This window comes from Phragmites australis, chromosome 4 (assembly GCF_958298935.1).
Source record: "Phragmites australis chromosome 4, lpPhrAust1.1, whole genome shotgun sequence".
Classification (NCBI taxonomy): domain Eukaryota; kingdom Viridiplantae; phylum Streptophyta; class Magnoliopsida; order Poales; family Poaceae; genus Phragmites; species Phragmites australis.
The window spans coordinates 41,227,718-41,247,189 of record NC_084924.1 but is presented as its reverse complement, the minus strand read 5'-3'; the positions used below and the strand labels follow the sequence as shown (position 1 = coordinate 41,247,189).

The 19,472-nt window shown below is 46.0% G+C and overlaps 2 protein-coding genes across 3 annotated transcripts; one reads left to right on the top strand and one right to left on the bottom strand.

The window, feature by feature from the left end:
* The first annotated feature begins 4,189 nt into the window (after positions 1-4,189).
* Positions 4,190-10,130, top strand: LOC133916556 (RNA demethylase ALKBH10B-like). Of its 2 annotated transcripts, XM_062360271.1 has the most exons (9): positions 4,190-5,058; positions 5,900-5,995; positions 7,002-7,105; positions 7,248-7,365; positions 7,779-7,889; positions 7,970-8,082; positions 8,153-8,304; positions 8,817-9,007; positions 9,137-10,130. In XM_062360271.1, exons 1-9 carry the CDS (start codon positions 4,563-4,565, stop codon positions 9,592-9,594), a joined length of 1,839 nt encoding a protein of 612 aa, XP_062216255.1. In that variant the 5' UTR covers positions 4,190-4,562; the 3' UTR covers positions 9,595-10,130. The 2 variants fall into 2 exon arrangements, with proteins under 2 accessions (XP_062216255.1, XP_062216254.1); XM_062360270.1 differs by having other exon boundaries at positions 4,191-5,058; positions 8,817-10,130.
* A 251-nt stretch (positions 10,131-10,381) lies between these two features.
* Positions 10,382-13,356, bottom strand: LOC133916557 (probable xyloglucan endotransglucosylase/hydrolase protein 28). The gene is made up of 4 exons (XM_062360272.1): positions 12,977-13,356; positions 12,792-12,892; positions 12,474-12,682; positions 10,382-11,029 (listed from the first exon to the last, which is right to left on the bottom strand). Exons 1-4 carry the CDS (start codon positions 13,179-13,181, stop codon positions 10,543-10,545), a joined length of 1,002 nt encoding a protein of 333 aa, XP_062216256.1. The 5' UTR covers positions 13,182-13,356; the 3' UTR covers positions 10,382-10,542.
* Between the last annotated feature and the right edge of the window lie 6,116 nt (positions 13,357-19,472).

Here is a 19,472-nt window from a genome sequence, read left to right as displayed (position 1 = left end):
TCTCTTGCTCCAGGAAGGCTAGCCTTGCTGGGTGAGCAAGGCCAGCGACGCGGGCAAGAAAACCAAGCATGCCCTAAGAGTATATTCGACCTTTCTCTAAACCTTGCTTCTTGAGTCTTTAAAAGATTCTTTCTTTTTATCTACATGCTCTAATTGACTTTTCAAATCTAGCTTTATAAATTTCACTCATCTATATTTTATTAATATCGAGCTCCCAGACCTCATTGCATCCGCTATTGCTCATCGATGTCCACCTCGTTTGCGTCGTTGTCCTGTCCACACCTTGTCGTGCACCGCCTCTCCTCGTGTCTACCTGCTCGGCCACCCGAGATCTGTCGTGACTCATGCGAGCTCCTGCATTGCTCGCCCTGCGTCGCCGCCTCCCCCTCCTCGCCCTCTTGTCTCTACACCTGCCTCTCCTGTGCCATCGTCTTCTGCCCCTTCCACGCCTCCGTTTACGCCTCCTGCCACTAGATCGATGTCGACATTGACCATGCAGAGCTCTTTTGTGCTGCCTGTGGGGACCAGGTCTATGATCCTAATTTCGACATCGTCAATGAGGAGAGTCGAGAGGTACACGGCACTGCCCCCTATTCGCCTCATCCCCCGCCACAACCTTCCCCTCTCGTGGTTTGTCTCCTCCCACCCACCCGATTTGGCAAGCTCGTTTGCAGTCTCTAGATTTGATGAACGGCGTGAAGGAGATAGCGAGTCGGTGAAAATGACGAGGGGTAAAGAACCAATTGGAGTCTGTTTTTTTAACCCGAATCGCTACATCTAGCGATATCAAGCAGCTTAGCAACTTGGCTAGATGCTCTAACTGATGCAGGTTCAATCGATAGCCCGCGTGCCACCGCAAGCATTTTGTGGGCTTCGTGGCAGCCCGCTAAAGCATTGCCACAGACAAGGTGATCTATACATATCATAATTCTATTTCGTCTTTGCCTTCTCTAAGAATCTCTCCCCCAAACAAGAACTCAACCAATACTTAAAAATGAATGCCAACAAAAATCTACATCTGCTACTACTAGCAGACTAGCATTAGATTAGTATTCTACTGCGTGTAGAGTTTTCTTTATCTATGTTGGAAAGAAATATCAAAATTGAGAAAACTACTCAATCAATTGGAAAAGAGGGAAGGGGATGGAAGACGATTGAGCTCTCCTTGTCTTCACTTGTCGCCGTCTCTGTTTCAAGGCTGTCTGCTGCTCACGGATTGATTTGTTCCATTTGCACTAGAGCGGGCCGAGGAGCAGAACGCATGGACGAGGGGGTGCCGACAGCGGGGTCATGAATAATGGGGCAACAAGTGGTGTGAGCGTGGACGACAGGAGTGGTGCCGGACGCAGCAGCCAGAATGCCCCATAGCCAGGGCTTGCTGTGCTTCAATGACGGTTGTTCGAGGTTGCTCGGTTGCTCTTGCTTGCTTGCGGCGCCGGTGGGTCCCACGGTTGTGCTCACAAAAACCGCTCCAACAAGGCGATTTGCTGCGCGGCCCCATGTGGGTTTACGATACAGGCTGATACTGAGGGTTAACGACGTGGCTCACCCATTGGCACCCCTAATTGCGGGCAAGGATCCCAACATTCGAAGCATCGCTCTTCAGGCATGGAGCCCAACTGTCCATGCTATGTGGAACCATGCGCGCGCGTATGTTTGAATTCAGCCCACCTTTGCATGTTGGAGAGTGGACTGTGAATGGTTTAGTTCTGATTTTTGTCACACGCGTGTTGCCATTTTTGGGTTCGATATCATACTTGATTTCTTGCCGCGGTGTCATCAATCTCAGTCCTCCCCAAACCTGAGGACTGAAGAAAAGGCCCGACACTTTCTTGGTGTGTAGTAATGCTGCCGCCATTAACTCACCAAGCATCCTAGGACCAAAGCCATGTGGATATATGTGGTTACTGCTATTGGGTATCCCGTTACTCAGGCATACTGCTTAAGGTTATGTCCATTCTGCTAGTGTAGCTATGTAAAGTGGAGGACGATGGCATGTATCCTCCCTGCCCAACACTCGACGGTTGGACACACAGTCATCATCATCATCTCTCTCTCGGCAACGTGTTCTCCCCTGTTCTTGATCTGTTCTCGTGATGCATTAGGCCAGAAACATTGGTCAGTTTTCGAATCAACGAATGTTGGTGTGGAGCCTAGCAGCACATGCGACATACGTATGTACCTAAGTACCAGCCGTGGTCACCGCACCTGGTTTAGTTCTCACTTTAACATTTCTAAAACCAGATAGGCTTCAGAAAAAAAAGGAACCGAAACTTTCTCTATGTGCACTTGTGCAGTAACGAGAGCAGCCACCAACGAACAAAGCATCTTTAGGACCAAATTAAAGCAGCGTGCCTGGTTAATCCTCACTGGATGTTTAGGTTTCGGCCACAATCAAAGACCACGGTATACTCCTACGTCGCCATTCGGAGAACAGTTGAACAGAAAAACAGGTAGTATGACTGTATGAGCGGGTAACGCCACGTCGCATTCCGACGCGTGCGTGTCTCGCAGTCTTGGCACTCGTAGCAAACTCGTTTTTCAGGTACGTTCCCATCTGACTTGTTTGCAAGTCTGCAAGCATGTGTTTTGAATGCCATCCATATCAGTAATACTAGTCGACGTTACTGGACTGGCAAATCTTTCAACCCATTCTCGGCACCAGTCAATGCCCACATCTGTTGCACGGCAGTAATGGCAGTCACTTAACTGACTTTTTGATGACCCCATAAAAAAGTTGACTTCGATCGACACCCCGAAAACAAAAGGTTTCCGCTCCGTTCCGTGCATCTTCAGCAAACGAGAAAACAAGATTGCTCCTCAAGCAACCTCACCACGCTTTCCAGTTTCCACAGCAAAGGTGCCACTCATCGCCGGCAGAGGCAGCAGCCACCCCCCACCGTGCCAAATCTGCCGTGCCGAGGATTTCCTTGCCCCTGCTGAGGAAAAGCTCGTCCTGTTCACGGATCGTACACGAATCCACCGCCACCAGGTTTGCGTGAGCACACACCTGCTTGGAAAAATTCTACGAATCAACGCACCAAAACTCTATATACAGTACAAGTTATTGTTTGAGCTTAAAATTTATAAGGTGATAGCATACTCTGTACCATTATATTTTTATTATTTTTTTTTTGGATTTTTAACATAGTTTTTTTATTGGTCAGTTACACAAACTTATTTGTGTAACGGGGTAGAATTTCTGCTTGACCGTCTATTTGTTTCTGGTGGACCCCACACGATGACACGAGTCGCTTGCTGATCCGATCGGACCGACGGGCTCCCGTTTCGATGCTCGTTAAGGTTTCCGCGCGACGTGACGTGCCGTCGCGGAGGGCCCAGACGGGAACGCGCCAAACCGAAACCGAGGAGGAGAAAACGACGCGGCCGAGTTGCCCGAGTCAGCACGGAATTTCCTCTCCCCCTCTCTCCCTCTTGGTCTCTTGGAAACGAGCTCCGTTTTCCACCTATTGCTCAGCATGGGGGCGCGCGCTTTCGTCGTGGCTGACGGGTGGGGTGCCCGCCATGTGAGACGGCGGGTGGCGTATAGGGTCACCCGTCCCGTCCCGTGCCCCGTACGTACCCCACCTCGCACCTACCCGCCGCATTAATGTGGGGCCGCTGAACCGACACCCACCACGGGCTCGGCAGGCATCTGCCGTTCGTCGCGAGCGACGAGGATCTCAAGGCCCCTGGCCCCCGCCGCAGCGGTCGACGCCCATTGGCTGGCCCTTGTGCGCTGTCGCTGATGAGCGAAGAAGAAGTCAATTTTGGGGATGACCCACGTGTCGGACGATGAGAAGTGAACAGGCACTGGCAATAGCTGCCTTGCTCCGTAAGGTCGTAACGGCAGGGGTTTTTCTGTTCCGCTTTTCCCTATCTCTCAATGCGAAATAGTCTCGCCAGCACGAATACTAAAGCAGAAGCACGCAGCAAAATCACACTAACAGGACTCTGACAAGCGGGCCCTTGGCCCAGTATCACGGAGACAACGGCGAACCAACGACTAACTCCACGTCCCGTTACCACCAGCATCGATGCATCGGACCAGTTCACGAATCGTAAAGCAAAACCGCCCGGGCTCCAGCTGCCGCCTACCTGCCACTTCCCAATCCCGCACGCCGACATGTGGATGCCGGACCCATATGTCAGTCACGCTGCTCCACATAGTCGTTAGGTTTCCACCGTGACAACGCGTCGTCCTCCCGCTCGCCTCTAGTTTCGGGAATCTTCCGCTGCCCAGATCCGCCTACCTCTCCTCGCTCTTCACATGTCGGCCGGCCTCGGCTCCTCCTCTCTCCTCTCATCTCACTGTTACCTGTACTGCTGCCAGTAGCCGAGGTCGAGCCTTCGCCGCCCCCCCCCCCCCCCTGCTCGCGCTCTCTCTCTCTCTCTCTCTCTCTCTCACACACACACCTCTTCTCCGTTCCCACACCACCACCAGAGACAAAAACAACTTTGGAGAGAAAAATATACATTAAACCCTAGATCTTCTCTTCTCGGCATTGCTGATTGGGTTGCGCCCTTCTATGAGCGCGACCTCCCAGTGACGACGCACGGCGATGGCCTCCGCTGCCGCTGTCATCCCCTCCGCCGTCTCCGGCGCCGCCGCGGCCGCTGAGCCCGCCGGCTGGCTCATGGACGAGCGCGACGGCTTCATCTCCTGGCTGCGCGGCGAGTTCGCGGCCGCCAACGCCATCATCGACCTCCTCGTGGTCCACCTCCGCGCCGTCGGCGACCCGGGGGAGTACGACCACGTCGCCGCCGCCGTGCAGCAGCGCCGCCACCACTGGACTCCCGTTATCCACATGCAGCAGTTCTTCCCCGTCGCCGACGTCTCCTTCGCGCTCCAGCAGGCCGGGTGGCGCAGACGCGCGTCACCGGCACAGGCGCTCGGGGCTGGCGCGTCGCGGTCCCCTCCGCCGCCGCCGCCACCACGGCGGCCAGCGTTCTCGCCGTCTCACCACTCCCACCAACACCATCGCCACGGTGGTCACCATCGCCACGATCCGACGCGCGGGGGCGGCGCGGTTGCGGCGGCTGGATCCGAGAAAGATGGTGAGATGAGATCTCTGGTGTGATAGCGTGCTCTTCGTTTATTTGTTAGGTGGTAGTGCAGTGTCTGTTCTGTTGTTGCAAAAGAGAATGCTTTTTTCCTTTTCTTGGTTGGGTCCCAAAATGGTACGATCCATGAAATGCATTTGTGGTGTTTGAGTTACGTGTTTGCTAATTGGCTTATCATGTCTTCGAGGGTCTTTTTTTTCCACTAATGATGTGCTTGTGGCCAAAATGCTGATCTCCATTGAGTACATGTTACTGTGGTCATTTCAAGTTGCTGAAGTATAGTTGGTATTTTTTCTCCTTTGTGTTTTAATTAATGTTGAGGTCTTAAAAGGAAAGCTTTTATCGTTCTGTCATTTGTAGTACTATAGAAATTGCATATCGGGGAGGCCCTAAAGATACCGCTAATGCTATCCAAAAATAGCTTTCCAGTTTTAAGGTATGTATAGGCACGTGAAAATTATTTAGAGTTGCTTCATGGGGAAACCATATCTTTCCGAGCATTTCCTAATCCTCATTTCACAGTTGAATGAGTTTGTCGTTTCTTGTTAGCTCAAAGTTGTGGTTTGTGTAAATATGCAATGTTTGAAACTTTGTGTTGTATGTTACACTCAGGCATTTGTATTGGAAGGACAAGGTCATATTATTCTGTTTGCGCTTAAACTGTGACTGTTCTGCGATTTGGAACTTCCTTTTATCCATGCTAGTGCACTTACCATGCTACTTTCTTAATTTGTGCATTATTGTCCCCTGTTATCATGTAACCTTGAGAAAGGTGGCAAAATCATGAGCAATTAGTTTTGAAAATAGTCTCTCATGTGCTCTTGACTCCTTCTAGGACGTGAAGTTCATAACAAGGAAGGGAAGGGGCTGAAAGAAGTGGAGAATGTGGTCGATACTAAAAGCTTGTGGTTGGATTCCCCTGTAACTGATGGTACACAAGCACAAACTTATACATACATGCATTTTTTTTAAATTTTCATATGTTTAATGGTAGCATGTTGTGTCATGTAGTCTTTACTTATTCAGTGGAAAGGTGTTGCATGCTGAAAAAATGAGATTCAGATTTACTCCCTCCGTCTCTAAACATAGGGCCTTTATTTGACTTTCCACAGTTCCCAATGCAAGCTTCACTATTGTTTTTACTAAAAATATATCTGTAAAATTAATTGAGATGGTATAAGTTGCCTAGTTAGCTCAAAAAGTTCCATGTATAACTATGGACAATTACTAATTTTGGAAAGCCATTTTTCTATTCGTATATAACAGAGTGCCCTTAGGATAGTGTATAGACTACTGAACTCGTGGCTCGCAATATTTCAAGCTTTAAGCTGTTGGTAACTGAACCATTTTTAGCAACCACAACTCAGTACTGTGATGAAGAAACTGCTGAAACTGCAATTGTTATCCACACAAAGTAACTAGTTTATATGTTGTTTCTGTAAACTTATCCATTGTTCAGTTCCCCATTGGTTTCATGCCTCTTGTATTGCAATTTATATAGACGTAAAGAATTAATTAATCCAACATCATTATGTGAATATGACCTGGCATTGCTTTGCTATGACAGTTTTCAAATGACTGGGTTTACAAGCCAATAAGTTATGAACACCAATTTTTTTGTCCATCTTATATTTACTAATTACGTACGGCCACATCTGGATTGTGACCATTTGTATAGCAATTGCTAGATTGAAATTCTTAACCTCAAATTTTGGGTGAGAGGAGATCAATTTATGACAAATAGGACCTGAGCTTGACCTCCTTTCCTTTCTCTTGCTTCACATAAGGTAGCAGCAACTACTATTCAAACAAGATAACTGTGTTACCCTATTTCTGCTTATGCTCTCTTATGAAGTTAAAAAAAATGATTGAAAGGGAGAGAATCAAACAAATTACTCTCCTTGCTAAACCATGTCCTTGTATTATACATCATGTAGAAGGTGGAAAACACCCAAATCTGCAAGCTGTTTCTGAAGGAAGCAGCAAAGTGATTTCAACTCCTGTAGAGCATTCAACCAATGAAATCATTGATGGCAAGACGGTATGTTAGTCCAACAAATCAGAATTTTGAAGAGCATATTCATTTTCCCTTTCATGTCATCCTGGAATCTCAAAAGCTTGTATAACTGTGTTATCTTATACTAACCATGGCGCGATGAAACAATTTTTTTATGTTTCTTTAGGTTAATTCTGTTGAAGGGCTCAAGGTTTATGAAGGGTTGGTAAATGTGATCGAGACAAATAAGATTCTTTCTTTAGTTAATGAAACAAAAGCTTCTTGCCGACGTGTGGGGCTTGAAGGTAAACTTTTAAATATTTGCTATTTCCTTTTGGTGACACTTGTCTATTAAAAGTTATTTGTTTGTGTGCTTATGACCTTATGTGCATGCAGTGTCCCTTGTGGAAGTATATCTGTCTATTGTTTCACTTTCACCATATCCAATTTTTAATCTACATGTAGAATGCATACCATGATAGAGCTTAGTAGATTATCTGCGTAACCAGTGTTGAGTGTGCCACCTAGGAAAATGTTGGTTTTCTGTACGCATAAGGCCCCTGACACTGGAAATATTGCACTACAATGGTCAGTCTGGCCATTTATCTCGAGTTGGTGTTTCAGCATTTGATGCTAACAGAAAATGCCTGGAGTCTTTATGTACCAGAGTTATTTCTCTGATTTGTCACATTTCCATTATTTTTATTTGATAAAACAGCTGGGCAGACAGTTATAATTGGTAAAAGACCAATGAAGGGGCATGGAAGGGAAATTGTTCAGCTGGGTGTCCCTATCATCGAAGGCCCTCTTGATGATGAAAATCAAAGAGGTAAATCAAGCTTGTACTGCAGCACCTCATGGTAGTCTCGTATTTTGATGATGTTTTTGTACCTTTAAATGTGAATTCAGACGCAAGGGTGGAAGCGGTTCCTGGGTTGCTCCATGATCTCTTTGATCGCTTGGTTCAGCAGGAAATTATACCTTTCAAACCAGATTATTGTGCTATCGACTTCTTCAATGAGGTAATTTGCTTTCATGACTCTTTTGGTTGAAAATGGACCATAGTTTTGATCAATAAATGATTCTTTTCAGGGAGACTATTCTCATCCTCACCACTCCCCTCCTTGGTATGGTAGACCTCTTTGTATGCTCTGCCTGACAGATTGTGATATGGTGTTTGGCCGAGTTATTTCAGGAGAACGAGGTGATCATAGAGGTCCTCTGAAGCTCTCGCTCACAACTGGGTAAACCTTTCCCCAGTAATCTCTATTTCCTGTTACGTACTTGATACTCCAAAAAGGCTTAAACTGTTGACTTGCACTACTTGATAGTTGATCCTTCACCATCTGTGATATATTGTATTTTAATTTTCTGGTTAGGGACATATCCATATGGCTTGTTAGTACTTAGAACTGGGGTGGGAAACTTTGTGATGCATTTTATTAGTAAGAAGGCAAATCTGAGCTGGGCCAAGGATAATTTTCATTTTCTTTTCAATTGGTCAAATGGGAATAGAAGACATAAATATAGGCACTCTGTAATCATATGGAATCGGTATTCTGTAACAAAACATACATTAATAAGTGTGGTATAGTTCCCGTTAGCTTTTAGTTGTGCATCTATAGCAAGCATGGTTCTCGTTAAGGTAGTTTGCTTTGTCATAGCAAGTGTAGTTGAATGAGCAAATCAGATGACTACATACATATTTGTTAACTAGACTTCCTGAACATTATTGTCTCTTTTCTCTCAACTGCAGGTCTCTTCTACTCTTGCATGGGAAAAGTGCTGATTTTGCCAAGCGAGCTATTCCTGGTACACGAAAGCAGCGAGTCCTACTAAATTTTGGAAAGTCTGTAGCAAGAAAGCACATCCCAGCTGAAAGTGCTTCACGGTTTACTCCTCCATTAACACCTCCTTCTATGCCCTGGGGTCCATCATCAAGGCCGGGTAACATCTTGCGTCATCCCCCAAGTCCTAAACACTTTGGATATGCTCCCAACAGTGGTGTATTTCCAGCACCAACCGTTGGACCTCATCACATCCCTCCATCTGATGGAATGCAACCACTATTTGTAGCGCCTGCTCCTGTTGCTGCCGCCGCCATACCTTTTCCGCCAGCTGTTCCCTTGCCAAACACAACAGCAGCTTGGATGCCAGAAGTTACTCCGAGGCCTGCTCCACCTCGATTCCCTGGGCCAGGTACAGGGGTCTTCCTTCCTCCAGGATCAGGTCACCCACTGCCTCATCAGATGATGCCAGCTTCTCATGGTCATGCTGAACCTATCTCTCCACAAGGTTCATCTGCTTATCTGCATAACAAGAGCACTGGCATGGAGATGGCTAACGGCAATCTTTCTTCAAAGAACTCGCTAACAAAAAGATCCGATACCATTGAGGAGAAACCAGAATGCAATGGGAGCTCTAATGGTGGTGGCAGCTTTGTGAATGAAAAGTTAACTTTAGGCAAGGAGCAGCAGAATGGTGGTATGAAGAATGCTGGGAACAGCAAGGTCCAGCCGAATGCCACTAAATAGAAGGGAAAGTATAGTAAATAGACAACACAAAATGAAGACACGAGGAAACTTAAATTTTTTGGACTGTGATTTTGCGGGAGCATGCTGAGCTTTACTGAGGTCTTCATTGGCAACATTCTTATCCTTGACAAGAAACCTCGATGTCGAGTTCGTAAGACTGAGTGCTGTCTTAAATTTTGTAGCTGCTCTGTAGCAAAACTGGATTTCTCACGCTGCCTTAAGTTATCATCTGCCATCATTTCGAAAATGTGGGGCTAGATCTTCCATAATGTGTTCTTTGGGCAGTAAGACCATTTCTGGTACATTTAATCTTATCAGCCTAATGTATCAGAAATGGAAAAAATGCGAAGGGAACTTCTTGCATGCTGATGGTCCTTGTAACACTTTGCATTGTGACCTTTGATGCATCTGTAGCAGACTACTGATGGCAATTGTTCCCTGCTGATGGTTGGGTCTACAGATGTACTTATATGCACGTGTAACCTTGCAACCTACCCTTCAACCTGAAATGTGGAGGAAAGATGGCTATGTGCCTATGTTGCCGTTGTCAAGCCCTGACCTTGTTTATGCGAGATTTATGCACCAGATTGTGAACCCTTTTGAAGGCGGCATAGGCCGGGCCCACCCTAAACCCTGAGGGTTATGTGCTAGTCTGAGCTTAGTTACATGACTGATTGATTTCACAAGCCATTCTGCGATCTTTGGATTCTACTCCAATTGAGGGCGTCGGCGAAGCTTATGTTCCAGTAATGGCGTGCATACGGCTCCTCTACGAAGAATTCTGTGCTGAGCGAAGAACAAACTGCTGAGACTATAGTAGAAGGGATAATCAGTGGAACTCCGGTTACTGTTGCCCTACAACGGCGGCGCACGCCAGAAATCCACAAGCTAACCATACATCACGTCACAGTTGCATACGGCACCGCTCGAGCACACCGGCGGCGCCGGTCAGAGGGCGGAGCCCGCGCCGCCGCGGGGCCGGTGGCGCTTGCCGTGCCTGCGCAACGACGCCCTCGCGTCGCCGGACGGGAGGAAAGCCGCGGCCTCCGCGCCGACGCTGCACTCCGGCAGCGGGGCCGGGTACCGGAGGCGGTCGTAGCAGTACCCGTACGTCATGTACCTCGCCCGGAACGCTTCCATCGCCGACCGCTGCGCGGGCGACATCTCGTAAGCGTGGCCGTGGGCGTCGTCGGTGCTGCTGTCCGGCGCCCCGCGCGCCGAGGCTGGGCCGACGGCGCAGCCTCGGAGCGCGAGGTCGGTGAACTCGGCGACGTAGGGCGCGTACTTGTAGTCCACCTTGTAGCGACCCCCCGAGGTGGCCCAGCTGGAGCCGTCCCAGATGGTGGCGTACAGCGACATGGGCTTGGACGGGAACTGCGCGCCCATGGACTCGCTCCGCACCACCTCCCTGATCGGGGTCTCGTCGACGTAGAATCTGCAGAATGCGCAGGTGGTACAACAAGCAAAAACGTCAGTGATGCTGCACTACAAAAAGGTATTAACATCATCAAAGTAAGCTTCGTTGCACTGCAACTCTTCCGCTACGACTACGAGTGAAATATTCATGGCAAATGTGCAAGTTTGAACAAAAGAGAACAGTTAATCTGAGCCTTTGAACCCTGGATGCATATGACAGTTTAGTCTCTTAGTTCTAAGCATTTGAAGTTGAGTGATTGACACTTGGATGAAGTTTTCAGAAAGTTCAGACTTTGGGATTGTACTGAGTGCCGACTGATATGTGTCTTGTTTGTGGGCAACAGGAGGATGCATGAACCTGAAAAGAGAGAGAGGGTTCATGGGGAAACGCATGGTGAAAAGTAAGCTGTGGATGATGGTGTAGGCCTTTTTGCTTCTCCATGCTTCCAAGAAACCAAAAGGTTGCTTGTGAGTTTTGCAGGATAGAGGAGAAAAGGCAGGTGTGAAATGCAACTATGCAAGTAAAGGCGGCATGCCCATCTTGGTGGGAGGATCAGAGATGTTAAGGTCTGGTGGGAACTGCAACTTGGAGTAAATTCATCACTTGGGATGTTAACCTTTTTTCCACATGAAAATAGATGTATGTACTCCAGTACAGAAGGCATCTGTAATTTGGAGCGCCAAACAATTGTCAAATTTTACAGGCCATTTTAATGGATGCACAATCCCAATGGAAAATTTCACATGATTGGGAATGCTCAATGCAGAGAAGAACTGTTGTTAATGAGGAGAAAGAAATCATCACTGGTTGGCTAAACCTGTTTTTGCATTGGGTAATTCAGGTTTAATCCTGAGGCATAGTATTTCGTCAGGATTTCAACTGCATTGTTATTTGGATGTATACCGTTTGTGGCAATGCCATCTACTCAATTTTGGGGCCTCGGGACTTACATGATTAAAGTGGCAACAGGCAGAGGAATCTACAAGCTGTAAAGAAGAGGAGGCCAATATCTCTCAATCATGATCCATGAGAGCCAAAAGAAAGGAAAAAAGTAGGTAGGAATGGATCAAACAAAAAGCACGTCAAGCTAATAATGAAGATTACAAGTTGCTCCAGCACACAGCAGTAGAGAGACAGCAATCAGATCACCCCCATATGCAGCACCGTTCAGTACTACTAGCAGTCTAGCATCATGAAGAACAGGTTAAGTAGTAAGTACTGAAAAAGTGATACTATGACATCAAAGGGTTTAACAATCTTTTTATCCTCTAATCATAGACAATTACTTTCAAGTGCCCAAAATTTCTTATACACTTCAAATTCTGTAAGTTACCTGTGTACCTCAAAATCTTGTTACTAGCCTAAAACTGTGTTTGAGATTTGCAACCAATATATACATGCTAGCTACGTTATCATGATTCATGAGTAATCAGGGTGAGGAGATGTGGGTGGTTGTTCTTACATGATCCTGTCACGGCTCCAGAGGATGGCGTACTGGTGGAAGTCTTCCGTGGGGTTGAACCAGAGGTCGTAGCGCTCCTCCCGGCCGGCCGCCGTGCTGCCATTGCCGTACACGTTGGTCTGCACCCTCCACTCCCTGCCCCGCACGTTCCCCAGGAACTCGAAGTCCAGTTCGTCGTGTGTCCGCTCGTACACGTCCCCGTTCGACATCTGCATTGCATTGCAATTTGCATCACCCGATCTCGTCATACAGACAACGCAAACAACATTGGTTCGTGCGCAAGAAGTGCAGTTTTTTTTTTCTTCTTTTGGTGCTTACGTAGAAGGCGACGACGACACCGGCGGTGTGGTCGGAGGGCAGCTTGATGCGGGCGCTGAAGAACCCGTGGAGGTACGCGTCCTGCGAGGCGAACCCGGCGCCTGCAATGGAACAGAGGAACGATGAACATACTGCACTACGAGAGTCGAGGGACAAGAATCGATCAATAAAGAACGAGACGGAACCTGTTCTCTCGTCGAGGGAGATGTGCACCCTCTTCCCGTCGCCGTGGAGCACGAGGTTGGAGTCTCCGAACAGCTGCGTGTAGCCCTCCCCGAAGGAGAGCGCCGTCGCGGCCCGGGGCAGAAGCTGCTCGACCGTGGCGGGCGCAGCGAGGCACGCGGACGCCGCCAAGAAGACGCCCATGAAGGAGAGGAACGAACACGCCATTGGCCGCCGCTGCTGCTTTGCTCTGCTCTGCACTCTGCTTCGAGCCGCGCTTCTGTTCCTCGTGCTGTCTGTCTCTAGCTGAATGGGCTGGAAAAGGGGCTAGCTTTTCAGTAGTGTGACTGTGTGAGTGTGAATCGAGCTGGACGAGGCGGGCATGGAAGTTGGGAGTTGCACTGGCAGCAGGCATGTAAATATCCTAATAAAATAAAATATAAATAGCATTTGTTATTTATAAGTATATTTATAGATAAAAATACTACTCAACGGTTATATAGTTACGGTATAGATAAAATATACTCATACTCGTGATGCCTGTTTACTCATATAGATCTATGATAGATGAGATTTTCCTCTAAAATCCTAATCCCTCGTACATATGCACATCTTATACATCTAATCAACCATATTCAACCTGTCGTCCCATCTCGTGCCTCCACCCTGCCCTCCCATCCCCGTCGCCCTGCCCTAGCTCGCCCCTCACCGCCCCGTCGTCCCACCCAGCTCATTATGCCCCGCTGTCTCGCGTCGTCTTCCCCTCCTTGCCCTGCTCATCCTGCTACCAGGACGGTGCCACCCCACCCAAGCTCACCTCGTGTCGCCCCGTCGTCCCACCCTGCTCATTATGCCCCGCTGTCTCGCGTCGCCCTCCCCTCCTTGCCCTGCTCACCCCGCTACTAGGACGGTGCCATCCCACCCAAGCTCACCTCGCGTCGCCCCGTCGTCTTGTGCTGCCACCCCGCCCTCCCCCTCCCCCTACCCATGCTCACCCGGTTGCCAAGACGACGACGCCCTGTATTGCCCCCACCGCCCCCTGCGTCACCACCCATTTGTGACGGGTTTGGTGAAAAAAATCGGTAGATACGGTACAGATTGTCATCCCTACCTGGCAGTGAGACGTACTACGAGTGAGCGGTGTGCAGTGGTTGCAATCGTACAGAGTACTCTCCTAGTCCCAGGCCCATACGAGTGTATCAAAGAAAATGCAAGATATTTTCTCGTACTAAACACATCGGATTACTTGCCCCAACTGCACTACTCCATGTCTCACCCAACTACCCTTTCTTACCCGGCATTAACAGCTCTTGCGTCGCCTCCACTGCACAAGTGAAAAACGCAGCATTTTACCGCGGAATCCAGGTAAATTCCTCTCTACAGAAACTTATCATTTCTTGATGCCTCACTCGCTCAGCACATACCACCAGGGTTCAATTTATTATCGGTAACCACTCGGTTATTACAGTTACCGGATGATTCGGTCCGCACCGTATTCATAAACTGAACGGTACTGACCAAACTAAAATTCAAATTTTAAAAATAAAAATTTTGACTATTTTTTACTAAATTTCACTGAATTACTGTGCAGCTACTACGGTTACTGCCGGCGTACGGTTTTCGGAGTCCAAAAGTATTTGTGAACCTTGCATACCACTACTACCAGTAGCAAGCATATCTAGCGCTGCTGTGTGAAGGTCACCTCTGACCCAGCAGATCACCCCAGCCCGGCCGCCGGTTCGATTGCAAAACCGGATAGCATTCGCATAATCGCATTTGTCATTTGGCAGCGAGATCTTATCCGCAGAGTGTCGCCTAAGAAATGCACAAATCTGGTCCAGTCCGTGCATGAGCACTTCAAGATTAACGTGGCCGCTGCCAGTTGATGATCAGACGACCAGATACATTCAGATCTGACGAGGCGGCAGAATAACTGATGATAAGGTACGTACCCTAGAGTACCAAACGGAAACATGCAACGCAGCCATGCAGGAGTACCACCACCATCACTGCGAGCTTGAGCTATTCAGTTGAGTGCCATTGATTGTGCGACGCACTGGCGCACGCAAGCGCCGGGAATTTAGGGGGGTCGGCGCAACGGACTGGGAGCAGCGGACGGGACCATGCCACCATGGGAGGAGGAAGGCGCCGATGAGCCCCCGCCGCTCCGCACTGTGCTGTTTCTGATGGCCGCCGGGCATGGCAGCTCACGACCGAAGTGAAACATGCAGCGCCCGCTCTTCAATGCGGGATTGATTGCCGAGCCGTTGAGCCAACTAACGAACGGCGCTCTCTTTCCTATCTCCAACGGCTGCATGGCCTTTCACCATGCAGTAAAATCACGATGTAATTAGTACTCCTTTTCACTCCAAAATAAACGTTGTTTTGAATTGCGTGCATTTAATTATTTTAAACTTTAGCTATACATTACTTTTATATATTAAATTTAGATAATTAAAAATGACACGGTAGATTTATCTAAAAATATTTTCATAATAGTATATTTTCTATATTTTATTAGTATATTTTAAAAATTATATCAATATTTAAAATAACACTTATTTTGAAGTGAAAAGAGTAATTACTGCTTTTGATGGTAGCCGGTCAGCAGAGTGAATGCGGTGTCTGGGCCTGGGACAGCGACGAACCCGAAAACGGCCGCGGGAAAGGGGTGGTGGGCGAGGGGAGAAGACAGCGGGGGACCCAACGGCGCCAACCGTTCTCTTCCCCCTTTTGGACCATCTGCCCGGGCGCTGATCCCGGGGCAGCAGGCTGTCGAGACGCGCGCTGAACGTGAACTGGCTGCCTGCCGATCGATCCATGGCCGCTTTTCTCAGCTCCGAGGTGCCGTTTGGTTGGCTCCTGCTCTTCTGCCTTCGTTTCGCGCTCGTCCACGCATTGATCGCTAGGGGCGGAGGCCTTTTCGCTGGGTGCTGAGGTGGAGCCTTGTCTTCGCGTGGAGCTTTGCTCATGGCCGTTTCTCCTTTGGAGTAATGCTTCGATCAGGTTTTGTACTGAACTACTGACCAAGACCACTGTAATTTAGCCTAAAATCCTTGCTCCCGCACGACGCGTGGCCCGTGACAGCCTAAGTCACACGTCGGAGTAAGGTGACCAATAGAAGCTCAATAATGTTCGGATACAAACTTTTATAGTTAATTTTTTTCTTAAAATTTTTCGCAAAAGATTTGAGCTAAATTTTTTCTATAAAAAAATTCTGTAGGGGGCTGCTGGAAGAGGGCGCAAGTTGGACTGCTCGCGTAGGTGAATTAGCAGCGTCCGTAATTTAGACTACAAAGAATGATTTAGATATCTTCCTGATGTACCTAATCAGTACTAATTAGAATTAGAACCGGTCGAGTTGAAGACTGAGCTGCTTGCCGTAGGCCTATAGGCTTAGGCTGAGCAATGTGGCCTAGCCCATCGTTTCCAACTGGCTGCTTTACTTCCATAACGGTCTGGTCTTTAATCTTAACGTGAGATCAGGCCGGAAGCAGGGCAGGAATTATCTTTTTCCGTTCTGGCCCATAGCGAGTGGGCTTAGACCGAGCAACGACCGCCAGGCCGTCATGGGCTTGGAGGTCGGCCCATATCTTCGCTAGTTGTTTTGCTGGTACCGTAGCCTATTGGCATATCGAAGTGCATGGGAGTTGGGAGCATGATTTTTTTTATTTTTATATTTCTTAAATCGAAATTGCAAAAATAAGGGTACTGTTTTGAAGAATGACACACCTAGACTCATGCCTTTAAAAAATTAACATGGTGCCAAAAAATACCGCATTCTAACAATCTTAAAATCCAAAACACTATCCAAATAATCATAAAAAAATGTAAAAATATATTGTGTAAGATCCTAGATCTATCTCTTCAGAAAAATTCAACTTGAACAAATACTTGTATAATGAGACTCTGTACAATGAAATTTATCTATTTTGTTTTCTCATTGTACATATTATATTTTTGTCTGAATTTCTTAGAGTTAGATCATAGTATCCTATAAAAAATAGAATTATTTATGATAATTTCTATAATTTTTGAATTTTGATATATATATATATTTTTAAACATGTCCCATGCTACACCTTCCGGGTGCCAGCCCCTTGCTCGAGGCTAAGGACCCTTTGGAGGTACATGCAGTGTAGCACGGGTACAGTATGTTGGATTTTTATGTGGCTTTTAATATTTATTCATCGTTATATATATTATGATTTTTGACTATTTAACTCAATGTGGAAATATTTATTTAACTAATATATGTGAAGAGGAATATTGGATGTAGAATTTAACTTGAGAAATTAATATTTGAGATGCCAAGTACGATCGTACTGGAATACAATAGAGGAATTGATTAATATATACTATGTTGGAATTTATATGTACGTGCATAGAATTGATTAATATATACTCTATTGGAATTTATATGTACGTACATATTTTAGTCTGAATATACTTAATACACAGTGGAATAGCTGGTTTTGCTTTGCAAGATCTGCTCTAGAGGCTGTTAGTCTATATAATCATGTTGAAATTAATCTTATACATAATATGATCATAGCATATGACACACATATATATATACACAAGATTTATATAACTGATTTGTCTTATCGTGATTATAACCTAGCGTAGGAGTCTAACAATTTATAAAAAATGTAAAATCTACGAATAGATTCCTAACCTCTAACCTTATATATTGTGAGCGATATCACGAATAAAATAAGGAACGGAGAATAGACAGTATAACCCACGGACCCTACATTATTACCAGAGCCGGACGACGTTTTGTTTTTCTCTGTCGATCGCATCTGCGCTGCCGCGCTCCGGTCTGATCTCTCCACCGCCATGCACAGCCTGCTTGGGAATCGTCGCCGTGATCCACACGCGGATCTCCTACGCTGCGTCGGGGGTGCGGCGGGTTTCCTCGCGGCAGGCACACCACGTCAAGCCAACAAGGGCGGCAGGTATATACTCTGATTGCAAATATAAGTTGTTTTAGATTTGTACATAGAGATTAAAAAAGTAGATCAAATGATCTTGTTGCTCTTTATTTATTCTGTATTGTAAAAGATAACTCATTTATTTGTAAGAGTGATAGTATTTATTAGACAAGGGTAAGAAGAGAACAGAAGAGAAAAAAATGCATAAAAGTTTGAGAATGATTTATATTTAGATAAAAAAGTACATAAAATTATGTTTTTACTTTCTGTTGACAACATTGATTATGCTATTGACATATCTAAATCAGAAAAGCCAAATAATAATGCTACAGTTGAAAAAAGAAAGTTCTATAGTAAAACATGAAACTTGGACTAAAGATAATAAAAGGCTCACATATTTATACTAGGATTGACTGATTCTTTAGCTGCCGAGTATGAGGGTCAATAAACTGCGTGGAAAATTATGGTAGTTTGGAAAAGGATTTTGGTGATGTATCTCTCGTAAAAATGCTTAGTCTTATTAATCGTTTTCTCTCTACCAAGATGAATAAAGGTGGTTCTATTAATGAGCATATCAATAAACTCTCTGTTCTGGTAGAGGAATTAAAGACCGCATGCTATCTTTTTCAAGAAGAAGTGTAAGTTATGGGTATTTTGAGCTCTTTGCCAAATTCATGGGAGCAATTCAAGATTTCTTTGTGCCATTCTGAGCGTGTGCTTAATATGTGTAATTTGAGGCATCATCTCCTTATGAAGGAAGATAGAAAACTCTCTCAAGAAAAGGAAAGAAACTCAAATAATTTTGAGTTATACTTGGGAGAGGAAAAGCACAAAAGGAATTGGCAAAAGAGGAAGTTTAGAGGTGATCTTAGAGATAAGCTTAATAGGAAATGCAATCATAATGATCGTGAAAGTTATGACTCATTTAAGAGGACTGGTAAGAACAAGAAGGTTTTTTTGTCACATTTGTGGTCAGATTGAGCATTTCAGAGCTGACTGCAGGAAAAAACAATAAGCATAATGATCAAAAGAAGCAGGACAGTCAGTCGGGTGATAATAAAAGCAACCCTTCGACTAGAGGTATGTATTATGCTTTTTTTATGCACTAAATCTTCATTTACTACTACTTTTCTAAATAGTTGGGTTGTCGATTCTGGTTCTACATCTCATACTGCTGGAGATCATAAGTGTTTTACTTTCATGCAAACAAATTCAAGGAGAAATAGATATATCTACTTAGGCACTAATGCTAAAGCTGGTATACTTGGAATTGGAAATTATATCCTTAAACTCCCTGTTAGAGGAAAATTGTTGTTAAAAGATGCTTTATACGCGCCTAGAATGAGAAGAAATATAATCTCTGTTTCTCAATTAGAATCAATTGGTTACAATGTACTGCTTGGAAAAAGAAGAGTTAAAATATTATCGAATGGGATATTAGTGCATACTAGAACTCGTCACGATGGTCTTTATTTCCTTGATGATCTATTAGATAGTGACAATATTGATTGTTTAGTTTAGCGAAGATAATTCCATAGGGAGGAACATTGGCAGTAGGAACATATGCTCGAAATCATATTTA